This window comes from Ornithorhynchus anatinus, chromosome 15 (genome assembly GCF_004115215.2).
Source record: "Ornithorhynchus anatinus isolate Pmale09 chromosome 15, mOrnAna1.pri.v4, whole genome shotgun sequence".
Classification (NCBI taxonomy): Eukaryota; Metazoa; Chordata; class Mammalia; order Monotremata; family Ornithorhynchidae; genus Ornithorhynchus; species Ornithorhynchus anatinus.
In genome coordinates this window covers 25042586-25062850 of record NC_041742.1, presented here as the reverse complement: position 1 = coordinate 25062850, position 20265 = coordinate 25042586, and the positions used below count along the sequence as shown (strand labels likewise).

At 48.6% G+C, this 20265-nt stretch overlaps 1 protein-coding gene across 2 annotated transcripts in view; it reads left to right on the top strand.

Annotated features, from left to right (window-relative positions):
* Window positions 1-3263: 3263 nt before the first annotated feature.
* Window positions 3264-20265, top strand: part of GYG2 (glycogenin 2) — a 28906-nt gene continuing 11904 nt past the window's right edge. The window contains exons 1-6 of one of the 2 annotated variants that reach the window (XM_029079721.1): window positions 3264-3314; window positions 12533-12674; window positions 14736-14910; window positions 16407-16569; window positions 17472-17598; window positions 19003-19225. In XM_029079721.1, coding sequence (XP_028935554.1) covers window positions 3308-3314; window positions 12533-12674; window positions 14736-14910; window positions 16407-16569; window positions 17472-17598; window positions 19003-19225 — 837 coding nt within the window. In that variant the 5' untranslated portion in view covers window positions 3264-3307. The remainder of the gene's footprint in view (window positions 3315-12532; window positions 12675-14735; window positions 14911-16406; window positions 16570-17471; window positions 17599-19002; window positions 19226-20265) is intronic. The other variant, XM_029079722.1, reaches the window with a different exon arrangement.

Genomic DNA, 20265 nt, shown 5'->3' with positions numbered 1-20265 from the left:
CAGGAGCCGTCATCAGACCTACGTGTGCAGGCGTGTGTGAGGGCATACGCACCTCCGTGTAGCTGATATTAACGATTCAAAGACGGACCACCGTGGCCTTTTGGAGAGAGCCCGGGACGGGAATTTGGAGATCTGCCTTCTAATCCCATCATCTCCGCCACTTGCCTGCTGTGTGGCCTTGGGTGAGTCACTTTATTTTTCTGTGTCTGTGACCTCATCTGTAGAGTGGGAATTAAATACCTCTCCCGCTTAGGTTGTGGGCCCCGGGTGGGACGGGGACTGCGTCCAATCTGACGATCATCATAATTCGTAGTCGTCGCATTGTGTCGAACAGAGGGGTGCGTTGTGTTGTCGGAAATTGATGATAAAGAGTCAAGGCTACTGTAGATTTTCTGTATTATGGTATTATTAGAGTAAAGGGGGTGAAAAAATGATAACTGTGCTATTTAAGTGTTTACTGTATGTCAAGCCCTGTGCTAAGGGCTGGGTTAGATATAAGAACATCAGGCCTGACAGGGGGCTCACCGTCTAAGTAGGAGGGAGAACAGTTATTGAAACCCCGGTTTGCAATTGAGGGAACTGAGGGCCGGAGAGGTGAAGTGACTTTTCCGGGGCCTCCCGGCAGACAAGTGGCAGAGCCGGGATTAGAATCCAAGTCCTCTGACTCCCAGGCCTGGGCTGTTCCCTCTAGGCGACTGAGTAAACTGCAGGTGGCTGTCGGTCCCTGAAACACTGAGATGCTCCTATATTCAGCAAATAGCCTGTAAAAGCTTCTCTGCAAGATCATTATCTCTCAGTGGGCAGGGATCTGCTCTTCTCACTATTTTTTTACTCTCCCAAGCGCTTAGCTCCCCATCCTCCACACAATGAACCCTCAGTAAATGATTAAATTGACTATACAAACTACAGCACAACAGCACTGTACAAGTAACCCTGGTAGTAGTAGTAAAATAACAATAATAATTATGGTATTTGTTAAGCGCTGAGCGCTGGGGTAGACACAGGGTAATCAGGTGGTCCCACGTGGGGCTTACATTTTTTAATCCCATTTTTACAGATGAGGTAACTGAGGCACAGAGAAGTTAAGTGGGTTACCCAAGGTCACACAGCAGACAAGTGGTGGAGCAGGAATTAGAACCCACGACCTCTGACTCCCAAGCCCAGGCTCTTTCCACTAAACCACGCTGCTTCTCCAAAAAGGCATTCATTAAGTTTACAACGTGGGAAGGTTAGAGTAAACACTTGGAAGGGGGTATAGATTCAGGTAAGGGACCTGCTGGAACTCAAAATTTAAATAGGAGCTCAGACAGGGAGGAAAACAGATTAGATTCAGCAGACACCGACCGCAGTAAGAAAAGCAGTTGCATTCCTGTGGGATCTTGTTCTCCTCTCTGCTAGTGAGTCAGACCTATTTATTGAGTGCTTACTGTGTGCAGAGCACTGTATAAGCGCTTGGGAGAGGACTATGTAACGGACACGTTCCGTGCCCACACCCAACCCACCCGGAGCAAGCAATCAATGCTATTTATTGAGCTCTTATCGGGTGCCCAACACTGTACTAAGGCTTGGGAGCGTGCAGTTGAACAGACAGGTTCCCTGCCCACAACAAGCTGATAATCTAGAGGGGGAGACAGACATCAATAGAAATCAATAACCAGGTTGGCATCGATACCGTTCGGATGACCCCTTTTCCAACACAACTACTGGTACGGCGTGTGAAGTGCCCACGGCGTTTTCTGCCAGCTCTGTGGTATTGCACTCTCCCAGTCGCTTAGTACAGTGCTCAACGTGCTCAAGAAATGCTGTAGATCCGCCGATTGACGCAGCTTAAAATTGGGCCGAGGCTGAACTCCAACGTCTTCTCCCCCTTTGCCCCCCTCCCCGGTCTCCGTGGGGAAACTGAGGGCAGGACCACCTGCAGCTGAGCCGGAAGGTTTTGCAATCAGCAGGTGGGATTCTGGGCAGGGCAGTGGGGTCAGGAAACCCGCCTCTTAAAGCAAATGTTTCCCTCGGGGAAACAAATATTGACTTTTGGGGTGGATGGCAAGGGGTAAAAGTCACAGGCCAGGCCTGAGTCAGGCCTAGGCAGGGAATTGGTGTCTCCTCAGTTTTCTCATTCATTCAGTCGTATTGACTGAGCGCTCACTGTGTGCAGAGCACTGTTCTAAGCGCTCCGACTCTCCTGAGTGCTCAGCACCGTGCCCTGGATGCAGTAAACGCTCAGTAAATAGCGTCGACTGCCGGTGGGGGAGGTGAAGGGGGTGCCCCCAACTTCCCAGCTTGTGGCCATGGACGGGGTCTACCAACTCGGTTGGAGAGACCTCTCCCCAGCGCTTAGTACCGTGCCCTGCAGCCAGGAAGACGGTGCCCTGCCCCCGGGAAGTGCTGAGGGAATAGCAGGGATTGATTGAGGAGGTGTTGGATGATTAACAGTCATAATCATCATTACGGTATTTAGATTATGGTATTTAAGCGCTATGTGCCAAGTACTGAACTAAGGGCTCTGCACCGGCTGCACGTGGGCACTGCCAAGGGGATGGGGGAAGATGGTGGAGGAGAGGGGGAGATGGAGATGGAGTGGGGGAGATGGGCAGATGGGAGTGGGGGGGATGGGAGAGGAGGGAGATGGGGCGAGATGGGGGGGAGATGGGGTGGGGGAGATGGACGGACGGATGGAGGTGAGGGAAAGGGGGGGATGGAGATGGGGGAAGATGGGGGTGGAAGGAAGGGGGGATTGGAGGGAGGGAGATGGGGGTGGGGGGATGGGAGAGGAGGGAGAAGGAGCTGGGGGGAGGGAGAGAGGCGGGGGGGATTGGAGGGAGGGAGATGAGGGTATGGGAGAGGGGGAGATGGGATGGGGGGAGATGGATATGGGGTGAGATGGAGGTGGTGGGAGATGGGAGGGAGATGGAGAGGGGAGAGTGGGAGGTGGGGGAGATGGAGATGGAGGGAGATGGGAGTGAGGAGGAGATGGGAGGGGGAGATAGGGGAGATGGAGAGGGATGGGGGGGAGGCGGGGGGGATTGGAGGGAGGGAGATGGGGAGATGGAGATATGGGGGTGAGGCGGAGATGGGAGAGGAGGGGGGCTGGGTGGGGGGAAGCTGCCGGGGGGTCGGGGTCGTGGGTGGGGGTCTCGCTATGGGCAGGGCGTTGATGGTGGTGCTGGCGGAGCTGGGCGGGGCTGGGGGCGGGGCAGGAGGGAGGGCGGCCCGCCCCGGCCGCCCACCTTCCCGTCCTGGCCCGGCCCGGCCCGGCCCGCAGCCCCGCACCGACCCCCGACCCGCCGGACCCTCCGGACCCACCGCCATGCCCGGTCAGTCACCCCCCGACCCGACCCGACCCGACCCGACCCGACCTCCCCGCCAGGACTCCGCTAAGCGCTGGGCTGGGGCCGCCCGTCTGCCCGCCCGGGGAGGCTCCGGGGGGAGGGGGAGGCCGGGGGGGTCGCCGTCCGGGAGCCCCCCAGGACCGGCTCAGCACAGCGCTCCTCACACCCGCGCCCACCACCCGCCCACCACCCGCCCTCACCCCCACAACCCACATTTTGCCCCCCTTTTTCCTCTCTTCCCTTCTTTCTCCCTCTTTCCCCTCTTCCTCCCTTTCCCCATCTTTCTGCCTCTTTTCCCTTTCCCCCTTCTTCCCTCTTTCCCCCTCTTCTTCTCTTCCCCCCTTTTCCCCTTCCACTCTTTCTCCCTCTCTTTCCTTTCCCCGCTTTCCCTCCTTCCCCTCCTTCCCCTTCTTTCCCGTCTTTCTCCCTCTTTTCCCTCTTCCTCCCTCTTTCCCCCTCTTCCTCTCTTTCCCCATCTTTCTCCCTCTTTTCCCTTTCCCCCTTCCTCCCTCTTCCTCTCTTCCCCCCTTTCCCCCTTCCCCTCTTTCTCCCTATTTTCCCTTTCCCCCTCTCTCCTCCTTCCCCCCTCCCCTCCTTCCCCTTCTTTCTCCCTTTTCCTCTCTTTCTCCCTCTTTTCCCTCTCCCCTGTTTCTCCCTCTTTCCCCCTCTCTTTCCCCCCTTCCCTCTCTTTGCCCCCATTTTCTTTCGCTCCCCCCCTTCTCTTCGTGCTCCTTGCCCCGTGGGCAGGCTGAGCCCAGCCCCCAGCTGATCCTGCTGAATACTGGGCGTTAATGCCACCCAGCTGCCACGAGGAGGTTCTCTCCTTCCTTCTTCCCTGCAGCTCTACAGACTAAAGGTGACACTAGGATCCCAGAAATGCACTATTGCTGTTATTTCTTATTATTTTTCATGTATTTTAAGCACTTGGACTGTAAGGTTGTCATGGGCATGGGACCTGTTTACCGACTCTTATACTGTACTCTCCAAGTGCTTAGTACAGTGCCCCGCACGAAGGGTAAGCACTCGATAAATACGATCGATCTACTAGGTGTCAAGCACTGTCCTGAATCCTAGATGCGACTTAATCGAATCCCTGTCCCCCATGGGGCTCACAGTTTAATCTATCAATCGACTGTATTGAGGGCTTACCCTGTGCAGAGCACTGTACGAAACATTTGGGAATGCGCGGTAGGATAGAGTTGGCAGACACGCTCCCACGTAGGAGGGAGAACAGGTATTGAATCCCCATTTTTTAAAAATGGTATTTAAGTGCTCACTATGACACTGTACTGAGCACTGGGAGAGAAGCAAGCTAATCGAGTTGGACCCAGTCCCCGTCCCGCAGATGAGGTCACCGAAGCGACTTGCCGAAAGTCATTCAGCGGGCAAGCGGCGGAGCCGGGATGAGAACCCAGGTCAGAGGTGGAAACTGAGGCACGGTGAAGTGATGTGCCCACGGTCTCTGCGGGCAATTGGTGGAGTCAGGAGTAGAACCCAGATCTTCTAACCCTCCCGATTCCTGTTTGAATTTTAAGACTCTGACACCCACACCGGAGGGGTCATGAGCATCTGACTTTGGAAAACCTGCTTCCCCCACGGATCTGTGGAGAGAAACATTGATTTCTGGAGCGGTTTCATTGCTAAGTGGCCATTATCAGTCATATTCCACAAAGTTAATGCTGTTCTCTAGCATTCCGGATGTACGTAGTTGGAAAGCAATTGAGAATTGGGAAGCAGCATGGATGAGGGGAAAGACCACCGGGGCTGGGAGAGTGATCTGAGTAGTAGCCCGGGTTCTGCCACTCGTTTGTTTGTTTGTTTGCTTGTTTTATGGTATTTAAGTTCTTACTATGTTCTAAGCACTGGAGTGGCTGCAAACAAATTGGGTTGGACCCAGTCCCACCTGGACCTCACAGACTTCATCCCCATTTTACAGATGAGGTAACCGAAGCACAGAGAGGTGAAGTGACTTGCCCTGGATCACACAGCCGACCGGTGGTGGAGCCGGGGATTAGAACCCGGGTCCTCCTGCCTCCCAGGCCCGGGCTCTATCCACAAGGCCAAGCCGCTTCTCTTGGCCTCCTCTATAACCTTTGGCAAGTTATTTATCGTCTTTTGACCTCGGTTTCCGTTAACTATAAGATAGGGATTCAAAACCTGTTCTCCCTCCCCTTTAGACATAAGCCGCATGTGGGAAAGGGACTGTGTGGTATTTGATGATTTTGTATCTATCCCAGTGCCAAAAAAAAATGTTCGACAAGAAATGTGTGCTTGACTGCCACAATAATAGCGATTATTATTGTCATTATTATTATTAATAGATGGGTTGAATTCTTGAAGGGATTTATCAGTCCTGGTCCCTAAGAACCACTTCATGCATGCTTTAATACAGTTCTGGACTGGAGTGAGCAGAGACAGGAGGCAGGGAGGTCAGCGAGGAGGCCGACGTAGTATTCAAGGCGGGATAGGAGAAGTGCTTGGATCAATGTGGCAGCAGGTTGGATGGAGAGGAAAGGGCAGATTTTGGCGAGGTTGTGAAGGTGGAGCCGACAGGATTTGATGATTGACCGAATATGTGGCTCGAATGAGAGGGGAGTCGAGGATAATGCCAAGGTTATGGGCTCGTGAGTTGGAGGATGGTGGTGCTGTTGACGGTGATGGGAAAGTCATGGGGAGGACGGGGTTCGGGTGAGAAGATGAGTTCTGTTTTGGGCGTGTTAAATTAAGGCCGTGGTAAGTTACTGAGTCTGGCTTGGGATACAGTATTTAAGAAGAAGAATAGTAATGGTGGTATTAAGTGATTACCGTGTGCTAAGTGGTGCGGCAGAGAAAATCCAATCCGATCTACTCATGGTACCTTGGATCTCGTCTGTCTCTGCCATCCTCTGTCCTGGAACTCCCTTTCCTTTAATATCCGACAGAACACTGTTTTCCCCACCTGCAAATCAGTCAGTTGTATTTATTGAGTGTTTATTGTGGGAACAGCTCTTGGAAGAGTAGTCGGTGGTATTGATTGATTCATTCAGTAGTTTTTATTGAGTGCTTACAATGTGCAGAGCACTGTAATAAGCGCTTGAAATGTACAATTCGGCAACAGATAGAGGCAATCCCTGCCCAATGACGGGCTTAGAGTCTAATCAGCTCTAAAATAGTATGTATTGTGCGTTACCTGCATGTGGAGCAGCATGGCCTAGTGGATAGAGCACAAGCCTGGAAGGAGTACCTGGATTTTATTCCCAGCTCCACCGCTTGTCTGTCAGGTGACTTTGGGCAAGTCACTTTACTTCTCTGGGCCTCAGTTGCCTCATCTGTAAAATGGGAATGAAGACTGTGAGCCCTTTGTGGGAAAGGGACAGTGTCCAATCCCATTACCTTGTCTGTCAGGTGACTTTGGGCAAGTCACTTTACTTCTCTGGGCCTCAGTTCCCTCATCTGTAAAATGGGAATGAAGACTGTGAGCCCTTTGTGGGAAAGGGACAATGTCCAACCCCATTACCTTGCATCTACCCCAGGGCTTAGTTCAGTGGCTGGCACATGGTAAGTGCTTCAATGCCACAATTATTGTTATTACTAAGCCCTTGGGAGAGCACAATATACCAGTTGATAGACACATTCCCTGCCCACAATGAGTTTAGGGGCTGGATTACAGTACGGTAGAGTTGGTAGATGTGTTCCCTACCTTCAAACATCTTACTTAATACGGTTTCTCTTCCAAAAGACCTTCCCTGAGTAAGGCCTCATCTATGATGAAGCCCTCCTTTCTGCCTCACCTAAGCACTTAAGTCTGTGCCCCTTGAGCGTTTTAATATTTGCCCCAACCCCACAGCATTTATGAACACATTCTTCTATTTTGACATTTCCTCTAGCTGTCATTTATTTTAATGTCTGCCTGCTCTAGACTGTAAACTCCTTGCAGATAGGGATGATGCCTATTTATAATAATATAAATTGTTATAGCTTAACTTACTGTACTATCCCAAGGGCTTGGTAATAATATTATTATTATTATGGAATTTGTTAAGCGCTTACTATGTGCCAGGCTCTGTTCTAAGCGCTGGGGTGAATGCAAGCAAATCAGATTGGACACAGTCCCCGTCCCCTGTGGGACTCAGTCTCAATCCCCATTTTACAGATGAGGTAAGTGAGGCTCAGAGAGGTGAAGTGGCTTGCCTGAGATCCCACAGCTGACTGGTGGTGGAGCGGGAATTAGAACCCAGGACCTTCTGACTCATAGGGCCCGCTCCTAGCCACTAGGCCATGCCGCTCTGATTGAGATCAGACAGTCCCCGACTCACTCGCACATGGCTCACTCTGAATGATTACAGGTATTTAACCCCCATTTTACAAAGAAGAAACAGAGACCTAGAGGAGTCAAGTGATTTATCCAAGGTTACACAGCAGGCAAGTGGCAAATCGGGGATAAGAACCTGGGGCTTCTGACTCCCAGGCCCGGGCTGTCTTCAATAGATCACAAGCCTTCTCTTTAATAATAATGGTGGTATTTAAAAGCGATGGGGGATCATAGGGAAAAATCTAAAGTGATCTTTTGCTCTAAATGTCGGACTCTTGTTCACAGCACCTTGGAGGTGTGTAAAGAGCGAGGACTATGTCCAATTCACCGGTATAAATGTTAACTTCACTCGGTTGCCCCGTTTACCTTTGAAAATGTTCTCTTGTGCTCTGTTATCCCCAATAATCCAAGATGGGTGTGCTTAAAGGCACTGGTGCTTTCTATCCAGTTGCAGCCAAGATGGCTTCTGATCAGGGGAGGGTTTGCCTGGTCTCTGGATTGAAGATCAATCAAGCAGTCAATCAGTGGTATTTATTGAGTGCTTCCTTTGTACAGAGTACTGTACTAAGTGCATGGTTTAGAGGAAAGAGCATGGCCTTGGGAGTCAGAGGTAATGAGTTTTAATCCCGGCTCCACCACTTGTCTGCTGTGTGACTTTGGGCAAGTCACTTAACTTCTCTGTGCCTCAGTGACCTCATCTGTAAAATGGGGATTGACTGTGAGCCCCAAGTGGGATAACCTCATTGCCTGGTGCTTAGAACAGTTCTTGGCACAGAGTAAAGCGCTTAACAAATACCAACATTATTATTATTATTATTAGACAGACATCAATGCAAATAAAATATCAGGTATGTACATAAGTGCTGTGGGGCTGGGTGGGGGAAGAGCAAAGGGAACAAGTCAGGGCAACGCAGAAGGGAGTGGGAGATGAAAAAAAAGTGGAGCTGGGAAGGCCTCTTGGAGGAGATGGGCCTTCAATAAGGCTTTGAAGGGTGGGGAGAGGAACTGTCTGTCGGATTTGAGCGGGGAGGGCGTTGCAGGCCAGAGGCGGGACGTGGGCTAGGGATGAGCGGCGAGACAGGCGAGATGGAGGCACGGTGAGAAGTTAGCGCTAGAGGAGTGAAGCGTGCAGGCTGGGCTGAAGGAGAAAAGGGAGGCGAGTTAGGAGGGGGCAAGGTGGTGTAGCACTCACCAACAGTGAGGTGTTTTTGTTTGATGCGGAGGTGGATGAGCAACCACTGGAGATTTTTGAGGAGCGGGGTGACCTGTCCTGAATGTTTTTGTAGAAAAATGATCCGGGCAGCAGAGCAAAGTATGCACTGGAGTGGGCAGAAATAGGAGGCTGCGACGCCAGCAGGGAGGCTGATGCAGTAATCCAGGCAGGATGGGATGAGTGTATTATCATGGTAGCAATTTGGATGAAGAGGAAAGAGCCTGAGCCCCTGCCCGGGACGTGAGACAGGCGTCAATACAAGTAAATAAAATGACAGATCTGGACATAAGTGCTGTGGGGCTGGGAGGGGGGAAGAGCAAAAAGAGCAAGTCAGGGCAACACAGAAGGGAGTGGGAGACGAGGTTGCTCTCTTCCTAGCCAGCATTGTTTCCTCTGGGACTCAAAGGCAGGCAGGAGTGCAAGGCAGTGTATACAGTCTGGAAGCTTGTCGTGGGCAGGGAAGATGTCTGTTTATTGTTGAATTGTTCTCTCTCAACCACTTAAAGCTCAGTTTGGGCTCAAAAAGTGCGACTCCTTTGGTAATTGCAGTATGCCCTGCTGGTCTATCTGTGGCAAACAGTACAGGATCAGTAAATACTACCGATTGACTGATTGAGGAGCCCCACGTGGGACAGGGACTGTGTCCAACCTCATGAGCTTGGCTCTACCCCAGTGCTTAGTACAGTGCCTGGCACATACTAAGCGCTTAACAAATACCCTAAAAGGCCACTAAAACTTCCACAGCAACGGTCCCACAAGTCCTGAAGGCTATTTCCTGCCTCCATATCCTGTCCAGAAGTGCTTATATCTGTAATTTATTATATCTGTCATTTATTACATCTGGAATTGATTTATATAAATGTCTTATCCCCCCACCCCCAACTTGGAGCTCACCGTGGGCTGGGAATTTGTCTATTTAGGGGTCGAGGAGAGGAAGTGGAGACAGCGGGCTTAGACAACTTCCTCCAGCAGTTTGGAGAGGAATGGCAGGTGGGGGATGGAGTGATAACCGAAGGGAACCGTGGGGTCAAGGGAGGTTTTTTAGTTTTTTTAGGTTAGGAGAGATATGAGCGTGTTCGAAAGCAGCGGAGAAGAAGCCATTGGAGAGCAAAGAGTTGAAGATGATATTCACAGTCGTTCTATGTATATCCTCCGTATTCTAGAGCGTAAGCTTTTAGTGGTAAAGTGACCCGATCTTAATTGATTTTCTTCAATCAGTGGTATTTATTGAGGGCTTACTTTTGGCAGAGCACTGAATTAAGCATTTGAGAGAGTCCAATATTACAGATTTGGAAGGCATGTTATTGTCTTGGTAGTCAGCGAATAATATGTCGTAATTATGCTGATAGTAATTATATCAATCCATGGCATTGAGCACCTACTGTGTGCAGAGTACTGTACTAAGCACTTGGGAGAGTCCAGTATTACAGATTTGGAAGCCACGTTTTTGTCTCAATAATGAGCACTTAATACATCTCAGTCATAGTAATAGTAATCCTGTTGATCAATCAATGGATGATATTTATTGGCACTTACTATGAGCAGAGCACTGTACTGAGCACTTGGGAGAGTACAGTGCAACAGAATTAGCAGGCATGTTTCCTGCCTATAATGAACTTACTGTCTAGAGGGGGAGACCCACATGAATATAAATAAAGGTAATAAATCTTAATGGATCAAATATGTAATATGGCTAAAATAAGTTAAAATAGCTTCTGCTCAAAAAGTGTGGCTCCTTTCCCAACTGCAGTGTGTCACGCTTGCTTATCTGTGGCAACGGATTTCCAGCTAGCAGATGAGAAAGCTGCTACGGTGACCTTTGAATCTTGGCTTGTTTAGTAGTCTCATCTCAGGCTGATAGTGGCAGCTACTTAAAATAGTCATTGCTTTGGGAAACTTAGAGAAGGAGCTTGCCTGGCAAGAAGTAGATCGTAAATACGAAGAATGATAGTTGTGGCATTCGTTAAGCACTTACGTTGTGCCAAGCACTGTTCTAAGCGCCGGAGTAGATGCAAAGTAATCTGGTCAGACGCAGTCCCAGTCCCCCATGGAGCACACAGTCTTAATCCCCATTTTAAGGATGAAGTGACTGTGAGGCCCAGTGAAGTGACTTGGCCAAGGTCACACAGAAGACACGTTGAGGACCCGGGATTAGGACCCACGTCCTCTGACTCCCGGGCTTTTTCCGCGAGGCTACATTGCTTCCCTAAATACTTTTCTTCCCTTTCATATGTCATATTTCTTGGATTCCTTGCTCTCTGTGTGGTTACTGTAGGTAACTTGTCTCTTTAAAACCTCAGCAAAAAGGTCGTATCCTTTTGAAGAGAAGATTGTGTGAATTGGACGGATTGAGTGTTCCGAGGGAAGAGCCGTTTGCTAAGAATTCCTGCATTCAAGCCGTTGCAGGGAATTTGAGCAAACGAGATAATTTCTCAGTCCCTCAGATTTTCCCATAGCGGTGCTGTCGTTCAATCGGCTAAGTAACAAGTAGCCTTTTTAGCTTCTGGGAGAGAGACTTTTGTGATGGAGCGTCAGTGCACAAGTTAATAGGACTGGTGTGTGTCTGACTGGCTGTGGCCTTCTTTACGCAGACAGTCTTCCTTGCTTACACCCCGAGGGAGAGTGATGGAACTCAAAGTCTGAGTTGGTGTATATTTCTTTTAATCGGCTCTGCCTGCCTGTCCTGCTTACCCTAATGCGAGTATCAGGGGAATTGCAGCTCCAGCAGTAAAAAAAATATGTTTGACTGCAAAAATCTGAGACTACCCCCAGTCTCTGTTAATCAGTGGTATTTATTGAGCGCCTCCCGGGTGCAGAGTAATGTATTAAGCGCTTGGGAGAGTACAACAGAGGTGGTAGACATATTTCACGTCTCCAAGGAGTTTACAGTCTAGAGGGGAGACAGAGGTAAAGAAAAATGCATTACAGATTACTTATTTACCAATCTGTAATTGATGGTATTAATCAGTGGTATTTATTGAGTACTATGTGCAGAGCACTGTATTAAGCACTTGGGAGAGTATGATGCTACAGAATGAGCAGACATATTCTCTGCCTATAGCGAGCTTGCAGTCTAGAGGGGGCATATTGTCTCAATTTGCTTGTCTTGCTTCTTCCTTCTACTCTGTTCCGATATTCAGGAATTCATGAGAAGCAGCATGGCCTAGTGGAAAGAGTATGGGTTTGGGAGTCAGAGGACCTGGCTTCTAATCCCAGCTCTGCCACTTTGCTCTATGACCTTGGCCTAGTCACTAAACTTCTCTGGACTTCAGTTCCCTCATCTGTAAAATGGGATTAAGACTATGAGCCCCATATGGGACAGGGGCTGTGTGTAGCCTGGCATAGTGGATAGAGCCCAGGCCTGGGAGTCAGAGATCATGGATTCTAATCCCAGCTCCACTACTTGTCTGCTGTGTGACCTCGGGCAAGTCACTTGACTCCTCAGTGCCTCAGTTCCCTCATCTGAAAAATGGGGATTGAGACTGTGAGCCCCACGTCAGGGATTGTGTCTAACCCAATTTGTTTGTATTCCCCCCTCACCCACCAGCACTTAATACAGTGCCTGGCACATACTAAGCACTTAAAACATATCATTTAAAAAAGTGGCTGTCTTGTATTATGATTTGCCTCAATCTGAATAAGATTCATGGCGAATGTGCTCAAAAGAGTGAAAAGTGATATTTTCCTTCATCTTCCTAGTGACAGACCAGGCGTTTGTGACCCTTAGTACCAATGATGTTTACTGCCACGGAGCTCTGGTGCTTGGACAATCCTTGAGAAATCACAGGGCAACGAGAAAACTGGTGATCCTAATTACACCTCAAGTGTCTGGCCTACTGAGGTAAGGCTCAGAAAAATCAATTCTCTACCACTAAGCATTTGTTTTTCACTGGCAGGTGGTATTGAATTCCTCACCGTGTTCTAATTATACAGAAGCATTACCACCGGCATAATAATGATCCCGACTGCCATTTATAGAATGGTTTATGCTTTCAGTTATGAAGCCGAGTGGAACTGGTAAAGTCTGTACAGTGTTAGAGATGCATAATTCAATGGCTCAGTGGTATTTATTGAGCGCTTACTCCGTGCAAGCTACCGGACTAAGCGCTCGGGAGAGTGCGGTTGACGATATTTGGCTTATGTCTATTCTTTAATGTACTTCTCCTAGTCTCACGTTATGTTCTGAGTTCATTTTTATTTTTTTTTACTACTGTCTGATCTCTAAGCATCCAGTAAATGCTCAGTAAAAGCCAGTTGAGCAGAGCTTTATTAGTGAGTAGAGGCTGCTCTAACAACCGCTAACCCTGTGCCCTGCAAACCACATTATTACAATTGTCTAAAATGGTTGCCCAGGGAGAGATGAAGCAGTAGCTCCAGGGAGAGCGAAACGCAGCCGTAGTGTGAAGTCTTATAAACTGCAGCCGTATGGATGAAAAATACCGGAGCATGGTGTGAACTCTTAACTCCTCCTTGGCTCCTGCCCCCAGAAGCCATTGCAAAGTCTAAATCTTTGTGATTTAAATCTTGTTTTTTTCCAGGTCACCTCATAGTGATGCATCACCTCTGTCCCCGACCCCTCCCGTAGGCTTTCCAAAAATCTACCTGGGGCTCTTTCTGGATTCTTCTAAAGGAGTCGTAGATTTACGAAAAAGCGGCATAGCCTAGAGGATAAAGCTCGGGGCTGGAAGTCAGAGGTCCTGAGTTCTAATTCCAGCTCCACCACTTACCTGCTGTGTGACCTTGGATGAGGCTCCTAACCTTTCTGTACCTCAGTTTCCTACAGAATGGGGATCCAATCCTGGTTCTCCCTCCTATGTAAGACTGTGAGCCCCATGTGGGACCCTGTTATCTTGTATCTGCCCCAGCGCTGGGTACAGTGCCTGGTGCGTAATAAACAGGTACCTCATTTATTTTTCATTATTATTTAAGTTTCACATGTTGGTGACTGTGTATTTTCCTTAGAATATCCATACTTCTAGAATAATCCTTCCCAGATTTACCAGTGATCCAGTAAGGTTCATGACTCTTGTCTTCAGAGTCTAGGGAAGAGTCATGTGTTAAACTTATCTTGTTTCCAAAGCATCCCCAAGGCTTTAGCTATGAGCCAAGCCCATCAGATCTCTGAAGAAAAAAAAAAGAAATCGGTGACATTTATTGAGCCGAGCGCTCACAGTGTGCAGAGCACTGTACTGAGGGCGAGGAAGAATACAATAGAGGAGGTAGACATGATCTCTTTGCACAAGGAGCTTTCAGGCCAGCGGGAGAAAGAGACATGACATTAATCTGTGAATAATAATTAATATGTAGAAATGCTGTGGGGGTGGAATGAATAAAAAAGTGCTTAAGGAGAAAATATGAAGTAGCTGTAATATCTATTAAGCATTTACAACATGTAGAGCACTCTGTTATACTATGCTATACGCTTTGAGTCCTGGCTGTTTGGCTTGGTTTTTTATTTTTTGGAGGGGGATCATTTAAAATGGTATTTGTTAATCACTTACTATGTGTCAAGCACTTTATTAAGCGTTGGGGTAGACAAAAGCTAATCAAGCAGGACCCAGTCTGTGTCCCACATGGAGTTCACAGTCTTAATCCCCATTTGACGTAGGAGGTAACAGAGGCCCAGGAAAGTGAAGCGACTCGCCCAAGACCACACAGATTTGAGCGGCAGAGCCGGGATTAGTACCCAGGTCATTCAGTCGTATTTATTGAGCGTTCACAATGTGCAAAGCACTGTACTAAACGCTTGGGAGAGTCTAATATAATAATAAACGGACGCATTCCCTGCCCACAACAAAGGTGCTTCTGACTCCCAGGCCCGGGCTCTATCCAGGCCCTAGGCCTCGCTGCTTCTCACATTGCTCGTTGGTTTCAGACATTTTCCCCTCGTCTTTTTCCTCAGGAGGGCCCTCTCTCAAGTGTTCGATGAAGTCATTGAAGTGAATCTGATGGACAGTGCCGACCCCGTATCCCTGGCTCTGCTGAGGAGGCCGGAGCTTGGTGCGGCACTGACCAAACTCCACTGCTGGACTCTCACTCAGTATAACAAATGCGTGTTCATGGACGCGGACACATTGGTGAGTACCATTAGAAACAGCGCCAACCTGCATTCCGGATATTTTCTAATAGGTCACCAGAGGCCCCGATGACCTTTTCTGGGACGACATCAGAAGATTAAGACACTCCCTAGCCAATACGATTTGCTCCATGGAGACTGAGCAGCGGTTAAGTAATTGGGTTCCTCCCAAATCCATTCTGGCAGCCTGAATTTTGGGGCTGTCTACAAGCTACTCGGTTACTAGTCGATTTTCCACTTGGTTGCGCTGGGAAGTCCCAGCTGTTGAAAAGTAGCCGAGGCTTTGGTTTAGCAACCTCCCTACTTAGGCACATGCACTGTCCCGCTTGTTACTGAGGTGTTTCCGTCATATCATGTTGGGGGGCGGGGAACACAGGGGGGCTACCTGGACGGCCAAAGGGTCGTTTCGAGGGGTGGTTCTAGTGATCGTGGGCGGGGTGCTAGTCCAGGAGAGTTGGATGGTCAGCAGAGAGATCGGGGATGGTCTGGGAGCTGCACGAGGTTCTGACCGGCTGTGGGGCCTTTCTGTGATGCTGAGATCAGGTGGCATGTGTGGAGGAAAGAGGGAAAGGAAAGAGTGAGGGGAAGAGAGGTGAAAGAATCGATTTGTTGGGAGGATAACAAGCTGAGAAGGTCATTATCGTGTCTCCGTAAGAGGCCATTTTCTGAGAAGTAGATTCTGAGTTGAGGAAACTGCTCCCGAATGATTCTAAAGGGGCCGTCAGCCTGTTGGAAAATTGCCTAGTTTTAAAGAAGAATCGGGCACAGGAGAGACGGAAAAAAGATTTTTGACTCCCCTCATCTTTCAACAGAGAGTTTAATTTAGACAACACTCATTGTAAGAATAATAATAATGTTGGTATTTGTTAAGCGCTTACTATGTGCTGAGCACTGTTCTAAGCGCTGGGGTAGACACAGGGGAATCAGGATGTCCCACGTGGGGCTCACAGTCTTAATCCCCATTTTACAGATGAGGTAACTGAGGTACAGAGAAGTTAAGTGACTTGCCCACAGTCACACAGCTGACAAGTGGCAGAGCTGGGATTCAAACTCATGACCTCTGACTCCAAAACCCGTGCTCTTTCCACTGAGCCACGCTGCTTCTCTTAGCGGTCGTGTGCCACTCAAGTGTAAATGTTCCAACCCGTATGAAGGGACGAGTCTTTAGAGTCACGTGTCTCATCATTTTATATGCCATATTGAGTAGAGAAAGTTTGTATGATATCTTTGGGTATCTCTCGGAAACCTTCCTGCTTTTTTGCCCCAAGAAATCACTTGAGAATGTGGGATGGAGTTTCACAGCCATCGGCTTCATTTTGTCCCGGGTGATTTAGAAAGGGCTTATACAGCCTGAACATACTGAAGTTAGAATCCCTTAAAAGAACCTTACCCTAAATCCCGTTATCCAGCCTAATCCCATTTACATCAGCCCCGTTTAGAACACCCCAGAACCAAGAGGCCGCACGTTCAAATTTCGGGCCTGCGTTTGTTTCCTAGGTGCTCTGTAATATCGACGAATTATTCGACCGGGAGGAATTGTCGGCAGCCCCAGATTCTGGATGGCCAGACTGTTTCAATAGTGGAGTTTTCGTCTTCAGACCTTCTCTGAAAACCCACAACCTCCTGCTACAGCATGCTGCGGAACATGGAAGTTTTGATGGTAAATGGAGAAGAAGAGGGAGCTGGAAATATTAGAAATCACGTATACTCACGCACACCCTCTTTCTTATGGACCATTGTCCATTAGTGCACACGAGAGTTGGGTAGGAGTGGGAGGGGAACTATCAAGGAAGGGGTTAGGCTGTGAAGAGAGAATTCAAGAAATGAGAAGTCTTTTCCCAGCTCCACCACATGTTTGTTGTGTGACCTTGGGCAATCGCTTTGCTTCTCTGTGCCTCAGTTCCTATATCTGTAAAATAGGGATTAAGACTGAGTGCCCCATGTGGGACATGCAATATGTCCAAACTGATTAGCTTGTATCTAGTCCAGTGCTTAGTACAGTGCCAAGCAATCAGTGCTTTTGATTGAGCACTTGCTGTGTGCAGAGCACTGTACTAAGCACTTGGGGAAGTACAATGTAACAGACCTGATAGATACAGTTTTAGGCACTGGGGTAGACCCGAGTTTTTTATATTTTTTAATGGTATCTGTTAAGTGCTTACTCTGTGCTGTACTAAGTGCTGGGGTAGATATTATTTATTATTATACAAGATAACCAAGCTGGACCCAGTCCCTGTCCCACTTGGAGCTCACAGTCTTCATCCCCATTTGACAGATGGGAGAACTAAGACATGGAGAAGTGAAGTGACTTGCCCAAGGTCTTACAGCAGCGAAATGGCAGAGCTGGGATGAGAACCCAGGTCCTTCTGACTCCCAGGTCCACATGCTATCCACTGGGCCACACTGCTTCTAACCAGGTCATGAAAAGTGGCGAACTTTTTGTCGTAGTTCCCAACCACAATAGGGATCTAATTTTGGTTTGGCTCTTTTTAAAGACCTTTGTTCAATCCCTTGCTTTTTCTGTACTCTTGTTTAAGACTTTTACATTTATCTTTCATCTAGGGGCTGACCAAGGTTTATTGAATAGTTTCTTCAGTAATTGGGCAACTGCAGACATTCGCAGACATTTGCCGTTTATTTATAACTTGAGCAGCAGTGCAACCTATACATACCTTCCTGCTTTCAAACAGTAAGTTTTTATTTTTCCGGTGTCTGATCTTTACTTCCGTCGACAGCCTTCTCCAATCTTTATTCTCTCTCTGTAGGGGATGAGTTGACCTCCTAGTCGAAAGGTTAAAAAAGCAAACCTCATTCATTCGGACCCCACTAATCCACAATTCATGCCATCCACCCCACCTTCCTTCCTTTCCCCCTTCACTCCTGCCTAAGGGAAGCAGGTTCTTATCCAGAGGAGAAACTCTCTGCCTCAGCAGATTCTCCAACTGCAGTAGCTTCACGTGAGGCATCGGATATACGCTAGTCTGGTTGAGAAGGACAATCAGAGGACAGATTGCCACAGACATGCTTTGAAATAGTAATAATCATATTTATTAAGCGTTTACTGTGCACCGAGCACTATACTAAGAAAGAATGCCAGGTGGAAATTTAGACGTGACTTAGCCCAGAGATTTACGCCCACCATTTTTAGAGCCAAAGGGCATTAAAAAGCTCTTTTATGATTCATCCTCTTCACTGATTGAACGAAGGTCTCTCAGGGCAAAAGTCAAAATGCTCGAGGTGACGACCATTGCTTCAGGAATTTGGGAGATTTTGTAGGAGGCATTTTTGAAAAAACAAGCCCTAGATATTAAATACCTCCAGGTGAAGAGGAGGGCACGATATTGCAGTTAAATCTGCAAGCGATGGAATCTGCTGAGTGGCAGTCACTCAGTGGTATTTATTGAGTGCTCACTATGTGCAGAGCACTGTACTAAGTGTTTAGGTGAATACGGTAGAATAGATTCCCTGCCCACAACGAATTTAAAGGGGAGGCAGACATGAATCAATCAGCGGCATTTATTGAGTGCTTACTCTGTGCAGAGCACTGTACTAAGTGTTTGGGAGAGTACAGTATAACAGAGGTGATTGACAAGTCCCCTGCCCATGGCCAGCTGTAAAAAATATGCGATAGAAGTGATCACAACCCAAGGGATTTGAGAGTAAATTTCAGCGGGTTTCTCCCATCTCTCACAAACCTATCCTGTTCCTGCACTCTCCATGACCAGCCCATCTCCGCTAATTTTCTTTGGGTTTTATGGTATTTGTTAAGCGCTCGCTGTGTGTCAAACACGGTTCTAAGCGCTGGGGTAGATAGAAGTCAGTCTGGTTGGACACAGTCCCTGTCCCACGTGGGGCTCCCAATCTAAGTAGAAGGGAGAACAGAACTGAGGCTCAGGGAAGTGACTTGCCCAAGGTCACCACGGCAGACAGGTGGCGGAGCCGGGATGAGGACCCTGGTCCTCTGACTCGCGGCAACGGGCCCCGTCCACTAGGACACGCCGTTTCTCCTCTTCATTCAATCGTATTTATCGAGCGCTTACCTTGTGCCAGGCACTGTACTAGCGATGACAGCGCGGTGGGTCTGTCTTTCCAGATTTGGTTCTGATGCCAGAGTCGTTCACTTCCTGGGGGCCTCCAAGCCGTGGCACTACAAGTACCACCCCCAGACGGGATCGATAGCCGAGGACAACCGGGCCCGGGGAGGGGAGCACCAGAACCCCTTCCTGCAGCTCTGGTGGAGAACTTACAGTCGCCACGTGCTGCCTTTCTTCGAGACCCTTCAGCCGGGAGAAGACGGACAATCCCCGGGCCCGAAGGTGAGCCGGTTGTCCGTTCGATCCGTCGGTGGTATTTATTGAGCGCTTACTGGGTGCACAGCACCGTACTAAGCGCTGGGAGGGTACAGTAGAGCAATACGACAGACACGTTCCCTGCCCACAACGAGCGGTTGCTGTGGCAACACGTCCTATCAAACCGGGCAGTCGTATTTATTGAGCGCTGACTGTGTGCCGGGCACTGTGCTGAGCGTCCCGTCAAAGTCTCGGTCGTTCAGCCTAGGCAAGTCAGCTCAGGGATGGAAAAGGAAAATGGATCCCGAAGAAATGGCGTGAGTGAAAACTAATTACATTGCTTTCTGCATAGCATAGTTGTCCCAAATCAAACAGTCATTGGTATTTATTGAGCAACCACTGTATGCAGAGCACTGTACTAAGCACTTGGGAGGCGTACCCCAGAGTAGAGTTGGTGGACACGTTCCCTGCTCACAGTGAGCGTAGAATCTTGAGGGTTTAGGTTTCAATCAGTGGGTCTAAGTGGAAAGAGCATGGGCCTCGACTCGGGAGACCTGGGTTCTCTGCCACGTACCATGTGACCCCGAGAAGTCACTTAACTTTTCTGGACCTTAGTTCCTTTGTCTGTAAAACGGGAGCTTCAGTACCTGTGGGATCTTCTCATCTATCCATTCCCGCACTTAGTAAGCACTAAACTGCTACTAAAGTTATTATTAGTCCGTGAGCCCCATGTTGGGACGGAGACTGTGTCCAGTCTATCTGCTTTGGCACTTAGTACAGCGCTCGGCACATAGGTAGCGCTCAACACACCACCATCACAACCAGGAATCACACCTATTTTGCGGCTTTTATCTATTCCCCTAGCACCGTGCTCGATCGATGCCGGTGATCCAGAGGAAATGATGAATGTCTCACGGGCGAGAATGGAGTAACTAGCCAAAAGAGTGACCTTCAATGGTTTCAAGTATTGACGCCCCAGTGGGTTGTTTAAATCAGCTTTAAACATTTTATTTCAAGTACCTCTTCCATCAAGGAAAGAGCTACTAATGGACAAGTTGTTATCGTAG